The following is a 15,379-nucleotide window of genomic DNA, read 5'->3' on the forward strand; positions in this document are numbered from 1 at the left end:
ATGATGTCAAAAATGTATGAACCTAGGTGAAAGTAACCATACACGGCTATTTGTACATCTGTATCTTTAAAGGGGTATTCTAGCCCCGATACATTTTATCCCATATCCAAAGGATAGGGAGACTCCCATAGACTTGCATAGCAGGGGCAACGTCACAATCCTCCGGGCCCGTGGTCGCCACCCAGATGTTTGTGGGCTGTCCCCACGGCGTGCAGCTAAAACAGGTGGGTGGCGAATACATGATTGCGGGGGTCCCCAGTGGCGAGACCGCCACGGTGAGACATCTTATCCCCTATCCTTTGGATAGGTGATAAGATGTCTCAGGGCCAGAGTACCCCTTTAATGGTTTCAGAATGTCTTTGCATATAGCACTGAATATTGTCACCTAAAACGAAATGGCTGCCAGCTCATGTGCCCTATGTCCTTTACATTACATAAGATTATGCACAGCTCACAGGTCTACCACTATTCAAAGTCATGTGTTTTAGAGTTACAGTACAGCAGATATAAGCATTTGAAACTCACGGTGGAATAATAAAAATAATTGAGTAAAAACAAATAGGTGTCCTGAGCAACTTTGTTGCTTTGCCACCTAATAAACAGGATTTCACTGTCAAAATGTATTCAAATGTTCTCAAACCAAACAAAAAAAATAAAAAATCCAAGGGATGGAGTTAGAGGTGTGCCAGGAAATCCTACACTATTGTGCAAATTGTAAAAAAAAAAGACTGAAAAGTTACAGAAGCCAAGATTACATATTGTGTCATAATGAACTGATATTTTGAATGATTTCTCTGTCACAGGATGCAATGATCTTCAGGATGCCAACTTAGTATTTACCAATGTTTTGACTGTAGACATCACAATTGGTTTTGTTTTTTGCTCAATATCAGGTTTAATATACATAAAAAAAAAAAAAAAAAAAAAATTAAATCATTGATATACATGTTTTTCCTTTGAAGAAAATAAACCAAAAACTTACCATAACATACAGATCACACAGAAAGGATTGGACAACATGATACAAAAACATAGCAGCATTGCAATAGTATGGGAGGGGGATGGGATTTATCAAAATCTGTGCGGACGACAAGTTGACCAGTTGTCCATAGCAACCATATTCTTTTATTTGTAAAAGTGTATCAGAAAATCTAAAAGCAGCGATCTGACTGGATGCTATGGGTAACTGGTCCTCTACACAGTCTTTGATAAATCTCCCCCTAGGTCACTTGGCATGGCTAAATTAGGACAAAAGTGTGGCATAAGGCTAACTGTCCATTTCTATGCTTCTATTAATAGGCTATTTTAAGAACAGATGAAGAGTTAATCATGAGTAAACAAGTGTGCCCTCTACTGTAATAATAGTCATTAAAATACATCTTGTGTAGAAATTTATAATGACTAACCCTTCAGGTATGTTTCATGTAATATCCAAACATGTGCTGCATATACTAAATGAAGTTTGGTGAAGAGACACCACCTGGTACAAATGCGCACAACCTCCTAAGTGAGTGTCCGTGATTATACTCCCTTCTCGGCTATATAGTCATACTACTACAGGGGCTCTGGTCCTTAGCTTTCCATTCTGCTGGTCAGGGGAGGACCAGAGCCTCTGTAGTATGACAATATAGCGGAGAAGGGAGTATATGGTCTGTAAGAAGGGACTAAACACAGCAGCATGTACAAAAAGGCTCCTTTAAGGAAGGGGGAACATAAGACTCTTCTATATACCCACCGTATGTTATTTATAATCATAAAAAATATTTATATAGTGTAGCATTTCATACTTTCCATATAATAAATACTAGATGGCTAAATAAGTGAATTGGCCCCCTAATGCAGGAATGGAATAAGCCAATGTAGAATATATACCAAAAAGGAAAGACTAGTAATTAGCTGGCCAGTATACAATACTATGTGGAAGCTAAAGTGCAAGGTGAAGAAAATTCCATATACGGACAATGCATACCATATGAAGTAAATACATGTAACCGCAATAGCAGTAGTTCGGAGTAAAGAGTCCTGGGGTGGCGGCATCCCATGCGTAAAGTAAGCAGGTGCTATAATCTTAAAGAGGTACTCCGGCCCTGAGACATCTTATCCCCTATCCAAAGGGGCCAGAGTATTGTGACATGACTCTGCCTCTGTGTGACTTCACCCCCCACCCCCGCTATGCAAGTCTATGGGAGGGGGCGTTGCGGCAGTCACGCCCCCTCCCATAGCCTTGCATAGCGGGGGCGGTCACGTCACACGGGGCGGAGTCGTGTCGTCACGATACTCCAGCCCCGTGGTCGCCACCCGGCTGTTTGTGAGCTGGCACCGCAGCGTACAGCTCAAACAGGTGGGTGGCGAATACAAGATTGCGGGGGTCTCCAGCAGCGGGACCCCTGCGGTGAGAAATCTTATCCCCTATCCTTTGAATAGAGGATAAGATGTCTCAGGGCCGTTGTACCCCTTTAAAGTAGGCAGTCTAAGGCTGTATTAATACCACATTTTGCAATACAGTTCCCATATCAGGTTTTTGATGACAGATTCCTTAAAACCATACTAAACTGTATCAAAACGTGTGTACAAATTTCAACCCGAAAAATGTCCAATTGCATCAGTTTTTTTTTTTTAAGAAAAAACTTATACGTTTTTAACTTTTCACTCCATTATGAATAAAGTTATGAATACAGTTATGAATAGTGTTTCACTTGCTTGATTGAAATTCCAAGAAAAAAACTGTGCAAAGTCAAAAACCATATGGTGCAAACCGGATGGAACCGTACACACATACAGTTCTCTACGGTTCCCATTGATTTCCAACTGTTGGCTGCATGTCAATAAGAAACTGCAAAATACCATATCCACTTGGCATTTTTCAGTTTTGCTTCTTTTTAATCCTTTTTTGCAATTTTGGGCTCCCTGGCAGTTTTTGAAAAAAAGACCTGTTGAAACTTTTCCCTCGAACAAATCTTTGCGTGAAAAATCGCCAAGTAAAAAAAAAAAAAAAAAAATATGGGTTTTAACATTGGCGTTTTTGTTCCATGCTTGGAGCTGTAGTACCTGCACTAATAGATCACAGCGTTTGTCACTCCTGGCCGCACTTCTGTCCCCTGCCCGACACTGTACTATCTTCACATCACAGATTCATATATATGCCGCTGAGAGCTGTAATTGGCCGGCACCAACCGGCCACTCAACTCTCAGCGGCATATATGAATCTGATGTAAAGAGAACTAAACATCACAGTGCAGTACAGTGGCAGGCAGGGGACAGGAGATTATAAGGACAATCGCAACGGGTGTCAGAAGTGACACCTGCTGCGATCTATTAGAGCAGGTACTACAGCTCCCAGCATGGAGAAGAATGTGCTCCATGTTGGGAGCAGTAGTACCTGCAGTAAGGGATAGATCGCAGCGGGTGTCACTCTTGACTAGTGTTTAACGTGAATATTCAAAATGTGAATTTTTACCGCGAATATTGGCACGTCGCGATTTCACAGATATTTAGAATATAGCAATATAGATTTGTAATGACGAATATTTTTTTTTTCTTCACAGTACACATCACAACAATGATTTGTACTGTGGAAAAAAAATAAAATAGTGATCATCCTTCCCTGCTTCCAGCATGTGGTCCAAAGAACCGCCAATATTATTTACTGTGCGAGTTGGTGTGGAGCACGAATATTTCGTATATGTGAAAATGCAAAAATTAGCGAATATTGGCACTTCTAGGAGGACACTGATCCCTTTATTTTAGGTGAAAGATAATCGCTCCTGCGCACTATGCGACTTTCGTTACGAATTTTTGCATGGAAAAAAAAAAAAAAGTAACATAGCGAATGAGAATTTCATGAACATGATATTCGTCCATATATTCACGAAATATCACGAATTAGAATATTGCCCCGCCACTCATCACTACTCGACACCCGTTGCGATCGTCCTTTATATTCCTGAGACGAGGAGTGGCTCTCTGCAGCGCTCCACATCTCTGCTCTGTGTACTCTGGACAGTGATGTGAATAGAAATTCACGTAACTAATTCATATATGACGCTCAGAGCAGTGATCGGCCGGCACATCTGGCCAATCACCACTTTGAGTGGCAAATCTGAATCAGTGATGTGAATTTCTATTCACATCACTGGCCGGCCGTATACAGCAGAGAGATGTGTAGCACAGAAGAGAGCCGCTCCACATCTCAGCAATCTAATGGACGATCGCAGCCATTGTCAGGAGTGACCCCCGAAGCGATCTTTCCTTCGTGCAGGTACTACCTTTCCCAGCATGGAACAATCTGTTCCACGCTGGGAGTAGTAGTAGTACTTAAATGTCAAAAATAGAGAGAAGTTAAAAAGTAGTACACTTCATAAAACACATTAAAATACAATAAAAACTTTCACAAAATGAATTTAAAATATTTTTACCATTACATGGCCCCTTTATACAATTTTTAATATTGCTAGCTACATTTACAGAACTTGGTCCCTGATTGAAAAAAATTTTGTTCTAAAAAAAAAAAAAAAAAAAAAAAAAAAAGATATAATATATATATAAAATTCGATCCTTCCAATTTTTTTTCTATCCCTACGGCATAAATTTTATTTTTTATTGGTGCCCAACAATTCTAAAAAAAAAAAAAAAAAGTTAATGGGGTAAAAAAAAATGCAATTCCCACTTAAAGTTAAAAACTGAGGAAAAATAAAAAATAAAAAAAGCTAAGACGCAGGGAAAATCAGTGTCAGTTTTTCAGTTCAGGTGGACACAGCCTAAAAATGCACCAAATTGAATCCGTGACTGATGCTACATGATAAATTTGGGACATCTTTACACACTAAGATTAAGTATTAGACTGTATTAGTAAATCATTTGTGTCTTTGTACTTTGAGAATAATGTGGTAAAGTGGTATAACTACATGCAATCGCTTCAAAGCAACCAATGTAAGAACAACTACGTTTTACAGGCACTCCTGAAAGCAGGCAGATGAAATAACGTCACCATTTTACAATATGTAGCTCATAAAGTGATATAAAATATTAACTTTTCTACAGGTCTGACAATGCACATGACCGGATGCAGTGAGTTTATGAAAGCATGAGGCAATTTCTATCTCTGTTAGAATTATCCAAAAGATGAACAGGGCGACTGACTCGTGACTACCCAGCAACGGCTATAATGTCACGGGATGAGCAATCAGGCGGAATGTTACTATTTGTATATGGACTTTTATGACCAGATTGAACAAACCATTACATGTCACCTGACAAGATGCTAAACAATATTACGCCCCTACTTTGCTTTGCTTATTATGCCTGCTTTACACCAGATACACTAGAGGTGTCCCTTCCCTAAAATGTATATTTGCTACAGAATTTCCACACAAAAAAGGTGCAGAGAAGTGGATTTAAAAAATAAGTAAAAAGCTTAGGAAAAAATCCATACAAAATCTGTGCAGAAATTTACCTGTAGTGTGGATTTTAACCCCTTCAGGACACAGCTCATTTTCTCCTTAAATCAACTGGTGCCAGAAAGTTAAACAGATTTGTAAATTACGTGCAGGTAAGATGAAGACCAGCTCACCCCGCCTTGGACAGCAGAGCACGGATCCAGGTGCTGGACGGCACCAGCTAATCAGAAGAACAAAGATGGATCCAGCTCGATGCAAATAAAATGTTGTTAATCCATAAGACAAGGAGGATACAAGTAACGGGTTTCAAGCGCTGAATGCGCTCTTAGTCATACGTATGACAGAGCGCATTCAGCGCTTGAAACGCGTTACTTGTATCCTCCTTGTCTTATGGATTAAAATCATTTTATTTGCATCGAGCTGGATCCATCTATCTTTGTTCTTCTGATTTGGAAATAACTTCTATTAAAAAAATCTTAATCCTTCCAGTACTTTTTAAGGGCTATCTACTACAGAGGGAATTCTTTTCCTTTTAGATTTCTCTGATGTCATGACCGCAGCGCTCTCTGCTGTCCATTTTAGGAACTGTCCAGAGCACCATATGTTTGCTATGGGGATTTTCTCCTGTTCTGGACGGTTCCTAAAATGGAAAACAGAGGTCAGCAGAGAGCACTGTGGTCATGATAGCAGAGAAATCTAAAAAGATAAGCATTTCCTCTGTAGTATATAGCCCCTAAAGAGTACTGAAGGATTAAGACTTTTTAATAGAAGTAATTTACAAATCTAACTTTTTGGCACCAGTTGATTTAAAAAAATAATAAAAAAAAATAAAAAGTTTTCCACGGGAGTACCCCTTTAACCCCTTAAGGACGCAGGACATTAATGTACGTCCTGGTGAGCTGGTACTTAACGCACCAGGATGTACATTTATGTCCTAAGCATAACCACGAGCATCGGAGCGTTGGCCGGATCATGCGCGGCAGGTCCTGGCTGCTGATTGCAGCCAGGGACTCGCCCATAAGTGCGGACATCCGCGATCCTGCAGATGTCCGCCATTAACCCCTCAGATGCCGTGATCAATACAGATCACGGCATCTGCAGCATTGCAGTCACTAAAATGGATGATCGGATCGCCCGCAGTGCTGCCGCTGCGATACGATCATCCAGCACGGCAGCCGGAGGTCTCCTCACCTGCCTCCGCTGCCTTCCCGGCATCTTCTGCTCTGATCTGCCTTCACGCAGACCAAAGCAGAAAATGACTGATAGCACTGAACAGTATTAGCAATCGAATGATTGCTATAAATAGTCCCCTATGGGGACTATTAAAGTGTAAAAATAAAAGTAAAAAAAAATTGAAAATCCCCCTCCCCAATAAAAACGTAAATTGTCCCATTTTCGCTATTTCACCCCCAAAAAGTGTTACAAATATTTTATATACATATTTGTTATCGCCACGTGCGTAAATATATGAACTATTAAAATAAAATGTTAATGGTACCGTACGGTGAATGATGTGACCGTAAAAATATAAAATTCCAAAATAGCTGCTTTTTTTATAACATTTTATTCCCCAACAAATAAATAAGTGGATTAAAAGTTTTATATAAGCAAATATGGTATCAAAAAAAAGTACAGATCACGGTGCAAAAAAAATGAGCCCTCATACCGCCGCTTATATGGAAAAAATGAAAGTTATAGGACTTCAATAATTTGGTTAAAAAGTTTGCGATTTTTTTAAGCGCAACAGCAATAGAAAAGTATGTTATAATGGGTATCATTTTAATTGTATTGACCGAAAGAATAAAGAACACATGTCATTTTTACAGTAAATTGTACAGCATGAAAATGAAACCTTCAAAAATTAGCAAAATTGCGATTTTCTTTTTAATTTCCCCACACAAAAGTAGTATTTTTTTGTTGAGCCATACATTGTATGGTAAAGTGAGTGATGGCATTACAACGGACAACTGGTCGCGCAAAAAAACAAGCCCTCATAATAGTCTCTGCAGGCCCACATGGGCTGAGTCCTTAAGGGGTTAAGGATGCAGCCCTTTTTTGCAACTCTGACCACTGTCACTAAGCATTAATAACTGGGATGCTTTTACCTTTCATTCTGATTCAGAGATAGTTTTTTCGTGACATTCTACTTTAACAGTGGTAAATTTTTGTCGTTACTTGCATGCTTTCTTGGTGAAAAATTCCCCAAATTTCATGAAAATTTAGCATTTCTAACTTTGAAACTCAGCTTGTAAGGAAAATGGACATCCCAAATCTCATCTTGAGTATGGAAATACCTCATATGTTGACGTAAAGTGTCTGTGGGCTCACAACATGGCTCAAGAGGGAGAGAGCAACTGTGGGATTTTTTAAAATTAATTTTGCAATCATGGTTTTTGGGGGCCATGTTGCATTTAGGAAGCCACCATGGTGCCAGAACAGCAAAAAATAAATTAATAAATAAAAAAAAAACACACACACGGCATACCATTTAGGAAACTACACCCCTCAAGGGGTATAGTGAGCCTTAATGACTTTGCATTAAATTTGGACGTGAAAATGGAAAATTTGATTTTTAAAACACAAATTGTTACCCCAAATTTTTCATTTTCACATGGTGTAATAGGAGAAAATGGACCACAAAATTTGAAGCCAAATTTCTCCCGAGTACGTCCCATATGTGGATGTTGAGTGCTCTGCTGGTGCACTACAGGTCTCAGAACGGAAGAAGCACCATTGGACTTTTGGAGAGAGAATTTTGCTGGAATTGAAGTCGGGGGTCATGTACATTTACAAACCTCCCATGGTACCAGAACAGCAGAAACCCCCCACATGCGACACCATTTTGGAAACTAGACCCCTCCAGGAACGTAACAAGGGTTACAGTGAGCACCTCACAGGTTTTTTGAACAGTGGGCCGTAAAAGTAAAAACGCGATTTCTCAGACTATATTGATAATGTTACCCCAAATTAGAGCTGCAATGATTAATCGATAAAATTGATTAAATTCAATAACGGGATTAGTTGTCGACGAATCAGGTTATCGAATAATTGCCCAATTCGTTGTCCGTGGTAAGGAGGCTGCTGCGGGCTGGCAGGCGCGAGTCCCGAAAATCCTGCACGTGCCTCAGTGACAGTCTCAGGCTGAGACTCAACTCCACCCTCCGATCTGCTGCTGCCCCTCCTAACTGTCTCCTCCCCCGCCGCCATTTTACCTGTATTTCCTCCACTCAGCCCACGAGGATCAGTGACCCTCCATTTTCAGCCGCCATCCGCTGCCACCTCCAGGGTCCCCATACTGTAGGTTGAGGTTCCAATACAGCACACACTCTGGTTGACCCTCCCAGGGCCTCCGTCTGTATGTGTCTAATCTGCTCTGCCATACACATGGGGGGGGGGGGGGGTATGTGCAGAGCAGACTGAGCATTGCACCCTAGTGTATTCTATAGACCTTAGGGTGCAATGCTCTGCAACCTGCACATACCCCCCATGTGTACAGCAGTGTGTGCACATTCCTATACAGGTGGGGGTATGTGCAGAGTATTGCACCCTAGATGGTACTACAGACACAAGGGTGCAATGCTCTACATATACCCCTATGTGTATAGCAGTATATGCAGAGCATTGCACCCTTGTGTCTGTAGTACAGACACTAGGATGATACACTCTTCACATACCCCATGTGTATAGCAGTGTGGACTACATACACACTGCTATACAAATTGTAGTATGTGCAGAGCATTGCATCCCAGTGTCTGTACTACAGACACAAGGGTGCAATGCTCTGCACATGCCCCCAAGGGTATAGTGGTGTGTAAATAGTACATAGACACTACTATACACATGGGGGTGTGTGCAGATCATTTGCACACTAGAATTTGTAGTTCTACAGAGTCTGTACTACCGACATGGGTAGGGTGCAATGCTCTGCATTCTGCACATATCCCCATGTGTATAGGAGTGCTATAAAAAAAAAAAAAAAATAATAAATAAATATTTATTGCTGCCGTTTGGTTAAATCACAATTTTTTAATTTTTTACGATTAAAATCGATAATCGACAAGTAATCACTTATTTAAATAATAGCTGCAGCTTCACCTGGGAAATAAAATCCCCATGTGGGTGTAAAGTTAATTAAAAAAATATAGATAAAAAAAAAAAAAAAATTCATATGGGTCTCCACTGTAGGTGGAAAATTGATAGTTTCATTTTTTCCTCCTCACCTAGAAATCCAAAGTGCAAAAATGAAGAAACCCATGGTCCTTAAGGGGTTAATATCATCGAGCAACTCTAATAGCACATTTTAGATTTCCCCGAAGACTTTGCATGACCTAGAGGTATTTTGCCAAGGCAGTTATACCGCCTGCAAAATTTCAGGGTCTCAGACAACTATTACAGAAGACTGCATACTGTCATTGATGCTAAGGGGGCAATACAGAATATGAAGAAGGGAATGCAGACTTTTAATCAGGGATCATTTTATTTTTGTTTGTTGCCATGTTTAGTTTTAGGATTGTGCCAGTTATAACTCCAACGGTATGCAAACTTTTGAGCACATTTCCAGTGTAGTGCAAAAGTCCTTAAAGGGGTTATTCTTCTACTCTGCCGAGCCTGCCTAATACAATAATAAAGCCTTTAACTACCCTTAACTCGCTTTCGCGTAGCCTCCAGTATCCGGGCGTCCTGCCTGCAGCTGGTGACTCTGCTTGATGAGGCAGGGGAGCTCGACGAGCCGACTCAATCGCGCAGAGCTGTGCAATAAGAAAAATGAAGTACTTCACCAATAAATGTATGTAATCCCTCTTTTTAAAAGCCATTTGCCGCACTATAACCCAATAGTGGGAGGTGAACAAGCTGCCAGTTTCTCAAAGTGGTGGCAGACTTGCATGATAATGACATTCCATAATTGGCATAATAAATACAACTCCACTTATTTGACTTTTGAAATTAATGGATTAAAAAAAAAAATAATAAATCAGAAAGTGGAGATTAGAGGGGATCTGTTAAACATCACTAACAGATAAGCGAAATTACAGAAATTCAATTCAACATTAACCTCGCGGCTCGGCAGTTGCTGACTTTATCCTGCATAAATTAGTTCAGCTTTCAGGTGCTCCGGTGGGCTGGGAAAGGTGCATACAGTCCAGCCTATTTTTTTTTAAATGGGACAGGTATTTATTGATATTTTGCGTGTACACATGACTTTTTGATTGCTATTCTTTCTTTAAACAATACAATAGTTCTGATTATTTTTTGCAGCATTCACCTAGCAGAATAAATTAGGACAATAGTTCTGGTTGTCATAGTGTCATGTATAGGTTTTTTTATTTTATTTAAAATTTGGATTTCGATAACATTTTTCAATCTTTTAGGGAAAGATTGAAAAGATTTGTTAAAAATATTTATAACTTCTTTTAACTACCTATTAGTCCCACAAGGTGATAGACTGGCGATCTCATGATTACTGATATACATGGTCTACTACTGTAGTACAGTCTGGTAGGCATGACCAAGTACATGTATCACAGTATTTTTTTTTAACTTATGGCGGTTCCACGGTATCTCCCTTCCTTCCTGGTCTGGACCGACGGGGAAGTTGTGTTAAAGTTTATTTTGTTTTCCATTTGCAGCCCGGGCATAGGGATACCACACAGTATAGAGTGCCAGCGCCGTGGCCGCAACAAACAGGAAGACAAGGAGGGCAGTGATGTGTGAGTATTTACCCTGATGGGGACAATGTAGCGCTGGGCTGATAATTCATTCCCAAGGGGGAGGGGCCAAACCGGTATTACAGTATGGGGAAAAATTCATATAGTGCAGGACAAAAATTTTGGTATTCGGTATGAACCGGTATACCGTCCAGCCCTACTGGCTGGGTGCCGTTGGGGTTGTTGAGCCTTAATCCCTTTGATGCCTCTGTCCTGATTTGACCATGGGATCTAAGGTGTAGGGATCGATCGATATCGATTTTTTAGGGCCGATACTGATAATCTGACCTTTCAGGCCGATAGCCGATAACTTTTATATCAGAATATCTGTATAAGTTATCGGCTATTTCCCCCCCCCACCCAGCCCCAGAGAAGCCGCTGCAGATCAATGATTTAAAGCGGGCTATTTAAATCAATGAACTGCAGCGGCTTTTGCAGGGCCAGAGACCGCCACCGCCACCCGCTTCTCTCCCCCTGCCTGTCCTGGGGTCCTCCCTAGTCCAACCACCACCGCCACCGCTGCCCCATTGCCTCCCCATCCCCAGTTTAATAATTACCTGTTCCCGGGGGTCGCACTTACTTCTGGCTCTGGTGGCATCCCGAGCTGTCACTGTGGGCACTGACTGTGACGTCGCATTGAGGACGTCCCAGGAGCCAGAAGTAGCCCAGACCCCAGGAAAAGGTAATTATAAAACCGGGGATTGGGGGAGGCAATGGGGCAGCGGTGGTCTCTGCCCGGGGAGGCGGGGTGGGGCATTATTGGCATGGTAATTGTCGATACCGATAATGTCCAAAATCGTGAATATCGGCCAAACCGATAATCTGTCGATCCCTAAGGAGTTAAAGAAGCCGAGAACCACTTTAAGGTAACTTTAGTACCATAAAGTGACTTGGCTACCAAGTCAAACCTATGTGAAACCTATCCAGCGCAGTCCAACATAACAAAAGAACCTTCATATTCACAGAACAGGGAATGCATCAACATCACCCACTCTGCTTCCACCAGACCACCTTAGTAAAATATGATTGCCACCACAGCTAGGGCCACTGTACAGCTTGTCCTGTTAAAGTATGTGACACCATTCTCCTATTCTAAACCACATTGTGCTTTTAACATAGGTCAGTGACTCATTGTACAGTACATACCATTTTAATAACACTTACACAACAGTCAGTTCAGACACTTGATTACATTACATCTTGTGTAATATAGCCAAAAAATATATTTTCTAAAAGGAAAGACCCCATGCTCTATCGTACGGACATTTGCATCGGTGATATGAAACAGCATCTTTGTGTTTACCATAAAATTCTATGAATCTCACCATTTATGTGGAATTTTAACCATCTTGGCAAAGCAAAAAAATACTAAGTGTATGGAGTGTCACAAATAGAAGATATATATGTGTTGCACTGGAGAACATTGAAGCCTACTAGATTAAAGGGGTTCTCCGGAGGAATTTAGTTATTTAATTTATTTATTTTAACTCAATTGGTGCCAGAAAGTTAAACAGATTTGTAAATTACTTCTATTAAAAATCTTAATCCTTCCAGTACTTATTAGCTGCTTAATACTACAGAGGAAATTTTCTTTTTGCAACACAGAGCTCTCTGCTGACATCACAAGCACAGTGCTCTCTGCTGACATATCTGTACATTTTAAGAACTGTCCAGAGTAGGAGAAAATCTCCATAGCAAACATATGCTGCTCTGGACAGTTCCTAAAATACCAGTTGATTTAAAAAAAAAAAAAGTTTTCCACCGGATAGCACGTTGGGTTCATGCCATTAATGCAGACAATAAATAAACAAATAAAATACATTTAAAAAAAGGAGTGCACTTTAAAAGGCACATGTTTATTGAGGATGTCTGGATTGTGTCTGGACGCGGCCATGCTGTATGATCATATATTTTGTACAGTCAAAAAGTGATCATACAGTTCTACAATGATATGGAATTATCTGGCCCTTTGTGCCAGACTACTAGACTGGCATGCTAGCCATGCTGTCCGATAGCACTCCTCTGTGCTCTCTCCTGTCCTTGTGTACCATCTAACATGTACCTCAGGCGCCATTTCTGTTGGAACTAGAACAAGATCTATGCCTTTGCTATGCGGAGATAAGACCCGAATCTACAATTTGAGGGATTAAGCTTTTGCGCTCTTAACTTGGCCTTAAAAAGAAAATGTAATCTTCATTTTACTGACCAGCACAATTACAGAAATTTATATAATTTTTCATAATTACTGGGGATTACATTTGTTCTCATGTATGATGGCAAACTATTTGCCATTACTTTTCCTCCACTACTACCACCACCACAAAATTACATAAAGCAGTCAAACTGCTTCTGCTTATTAGATAGTACAAGATTGATCTGATCTATGCAATTCCATAGCATTCATTCAATTTGTGCTCTATTCTAGAGCCTGCCTGACACGGTATTCGATTTACTATGGCAGGCACAAGGGCTTTTAGGAAGCCCCCACTGCCATAATAACCAATGATTGTGTCATGGGGGGGGCTTGCTGATCCCCTCTGACAGGTGTGGCATGATCACATTTTGATTGTGGCATGCAGAGGGTTAAACTGATCAGACTAAAGTCCAATTTTGCAGCTGCAGGAAGGCGTCGGCTATAATATACAGCTAACACATCGAGCAGGTTCACTTCTATATGCAATGGCCATCAATCCCTTGTTCTTGTGCTTAGTTTATGAAAAAACATTTCCCCATTCTGAAATGTAATCCTTGGAAATAATGAAAATGTCCCCCTTTTTATTATTTCCTCAAGACTATACAGATTTAGTTCTCCAAGTCTCCTGTTTTTTGTCCATAACACTGTTGGCTAGTGAATGTAAGAAATGTTAACATATGGAACACTATTCACATAACATGTCCAACACAAACTGTTCTTTTTATAGGTTTAAGGAACAAGTCACACACTATGTACAACATAAGCAGAAGTGACTTCACCATTTTATTATATCTCATGATGAACTGTAAAAGTATTCCACGGTGGAATGTGTAACAGCAAAGGTAACACACCTACATCTGTCAATCAGCTTGCATGGTTTGACAATAGGCATTAGTCCATTAGAGGAAAGGAGCACCCCTCCAAGAGTATAAACTGACATGCATATTGTAAACACTCGGGGATAAGAGAACAATGGTGTTCTCAGTCATATATTTCTGACTTATTGTCAGGGGTACATGTAGGATTACACTAATTTCACGGTATTGTCTATTCATGAAAAAAAAACATGCGTCAATAATCCTATCAGACGAGGACACGATAAAGATTACATATCTGGCCATGTTTACTTCGGATTAAACTGATTGTAATTCAAGCTGAGGTCCCATTCAAACAGACATTTAACAGAAAATTATATCTGTAAGTACATTTTTTGGGACAAACATGTCAACAATGCTACTGTGTAGTTTCCATAACTACTACTAGAGGTGCTTACGTCCATCTCATGGACATTGTGAGGACACTGCAAACCACCACAAAAGATCCATATTTATCAGCCTGAAACTCTAATGGTCTGCTTTTTCCTACAGCAACCAATCACAGCTCAACTTTCATATCTTAACGGCCTCTTGTAAAGTGTAAGTTGAGCGGTGATTGGTTGTTGTGGCAAAAACCAGATATTTGGGGGGGGGGGGGGGGTGACAAGTGGTGCATGCTGTCAATTTGGCACATTACAACTTTTTCCCTGAGCCAAAATTGTTTTTAGGCGATCAATTTTGTGTCTAAAATGTTCCAGTCGTGCATCAAAAAAATGCCATCTTTCCTTTCAATAATCCCTTTATAGCATGCAGTATTCCAGTCAGAAGATTGGCGGATACAGAAACAGGCTGTCCTAAAACATGTTATCGCAACATTGTTCAGTGGCCACCACATGGGGACGTGTTTCACTCACATGCAGTTGTCTCAATTTAGTGACAGGGCTCACTCCCTTCAAGCCAGGGAAACAATGGAGCCTTGTTGGCAGAGAGTAGAATGTGGAGTGCTGGGAAACAAGAAAAAGCCAATGGGGGAGATTTAGCAAAACCTGTCCAGAGGAAAAGTTGCTGAGTTGCCCATAGCAACCAGATTTCTCCTCATTTTTAACATGGGCTCTGCAAAATGAAAGAAGCAATCTGATTGGTTGCTATGGGCACCAGTTTTCAAATCAACTGGTGCAAGAAAGTTAAACAGATTTATAAAATCACTTCTATTAAAAAATCTTAACCCTTCTAGTACTTAGCTGCTGTATACTACAGAGAAATTTGTGA

General features: G+C 40.4%; 1 protein-coding gene across 7 annotated transcripts in view; it reads right to left on the reverse strand.

Moving 5' to 3' along the window:
• GRAMD2B (GRAM domain containing 2B) overlaps positions 1–15,379 on the reverse strand; it is a 154,326-nt gene that overhangs the window by 30,933 nt on the left and 108,014 nt on the right. The window contains exon 1 of one of the 7 annotated variants that reach the window (XM_056537324.1): positions 15,025–15,189. The exons of 4 other annotated variants lie outside the window; for them this stretch is intronic. Coding sequence is in view for 1 of the 3 variants with exons in the window: in XM_056537323.1 (XP_056393298.1) it covers positions 14,569–14,585 (17 nt within the window). In the remaining 2 variants the exon portion in view is untranslated. Of the gene's footprint in view, positions 1–14,568; positions 14,639–15,024; positions 15,190–15,379 lie in introns of those variants that run through there. 2 more of the 7 variants (XM_056537330.1, XM_056537323.1) reach the window with 2 other exon arrangements.

Source organism: Hyla sarda, chromosome 1 (genome assembly GCF_029499605.1).
Source record: "Hyla sarda isolate aHylSar1 chromosome 1, aHylSar1.hap1, whole genome shotgun sequence".
NCBI classification, from domain to species: Eukaryota; Metazoa; Chordata; class Amphibia; order Anura; family Hylidae; genus Hyla; species Hyla sarda.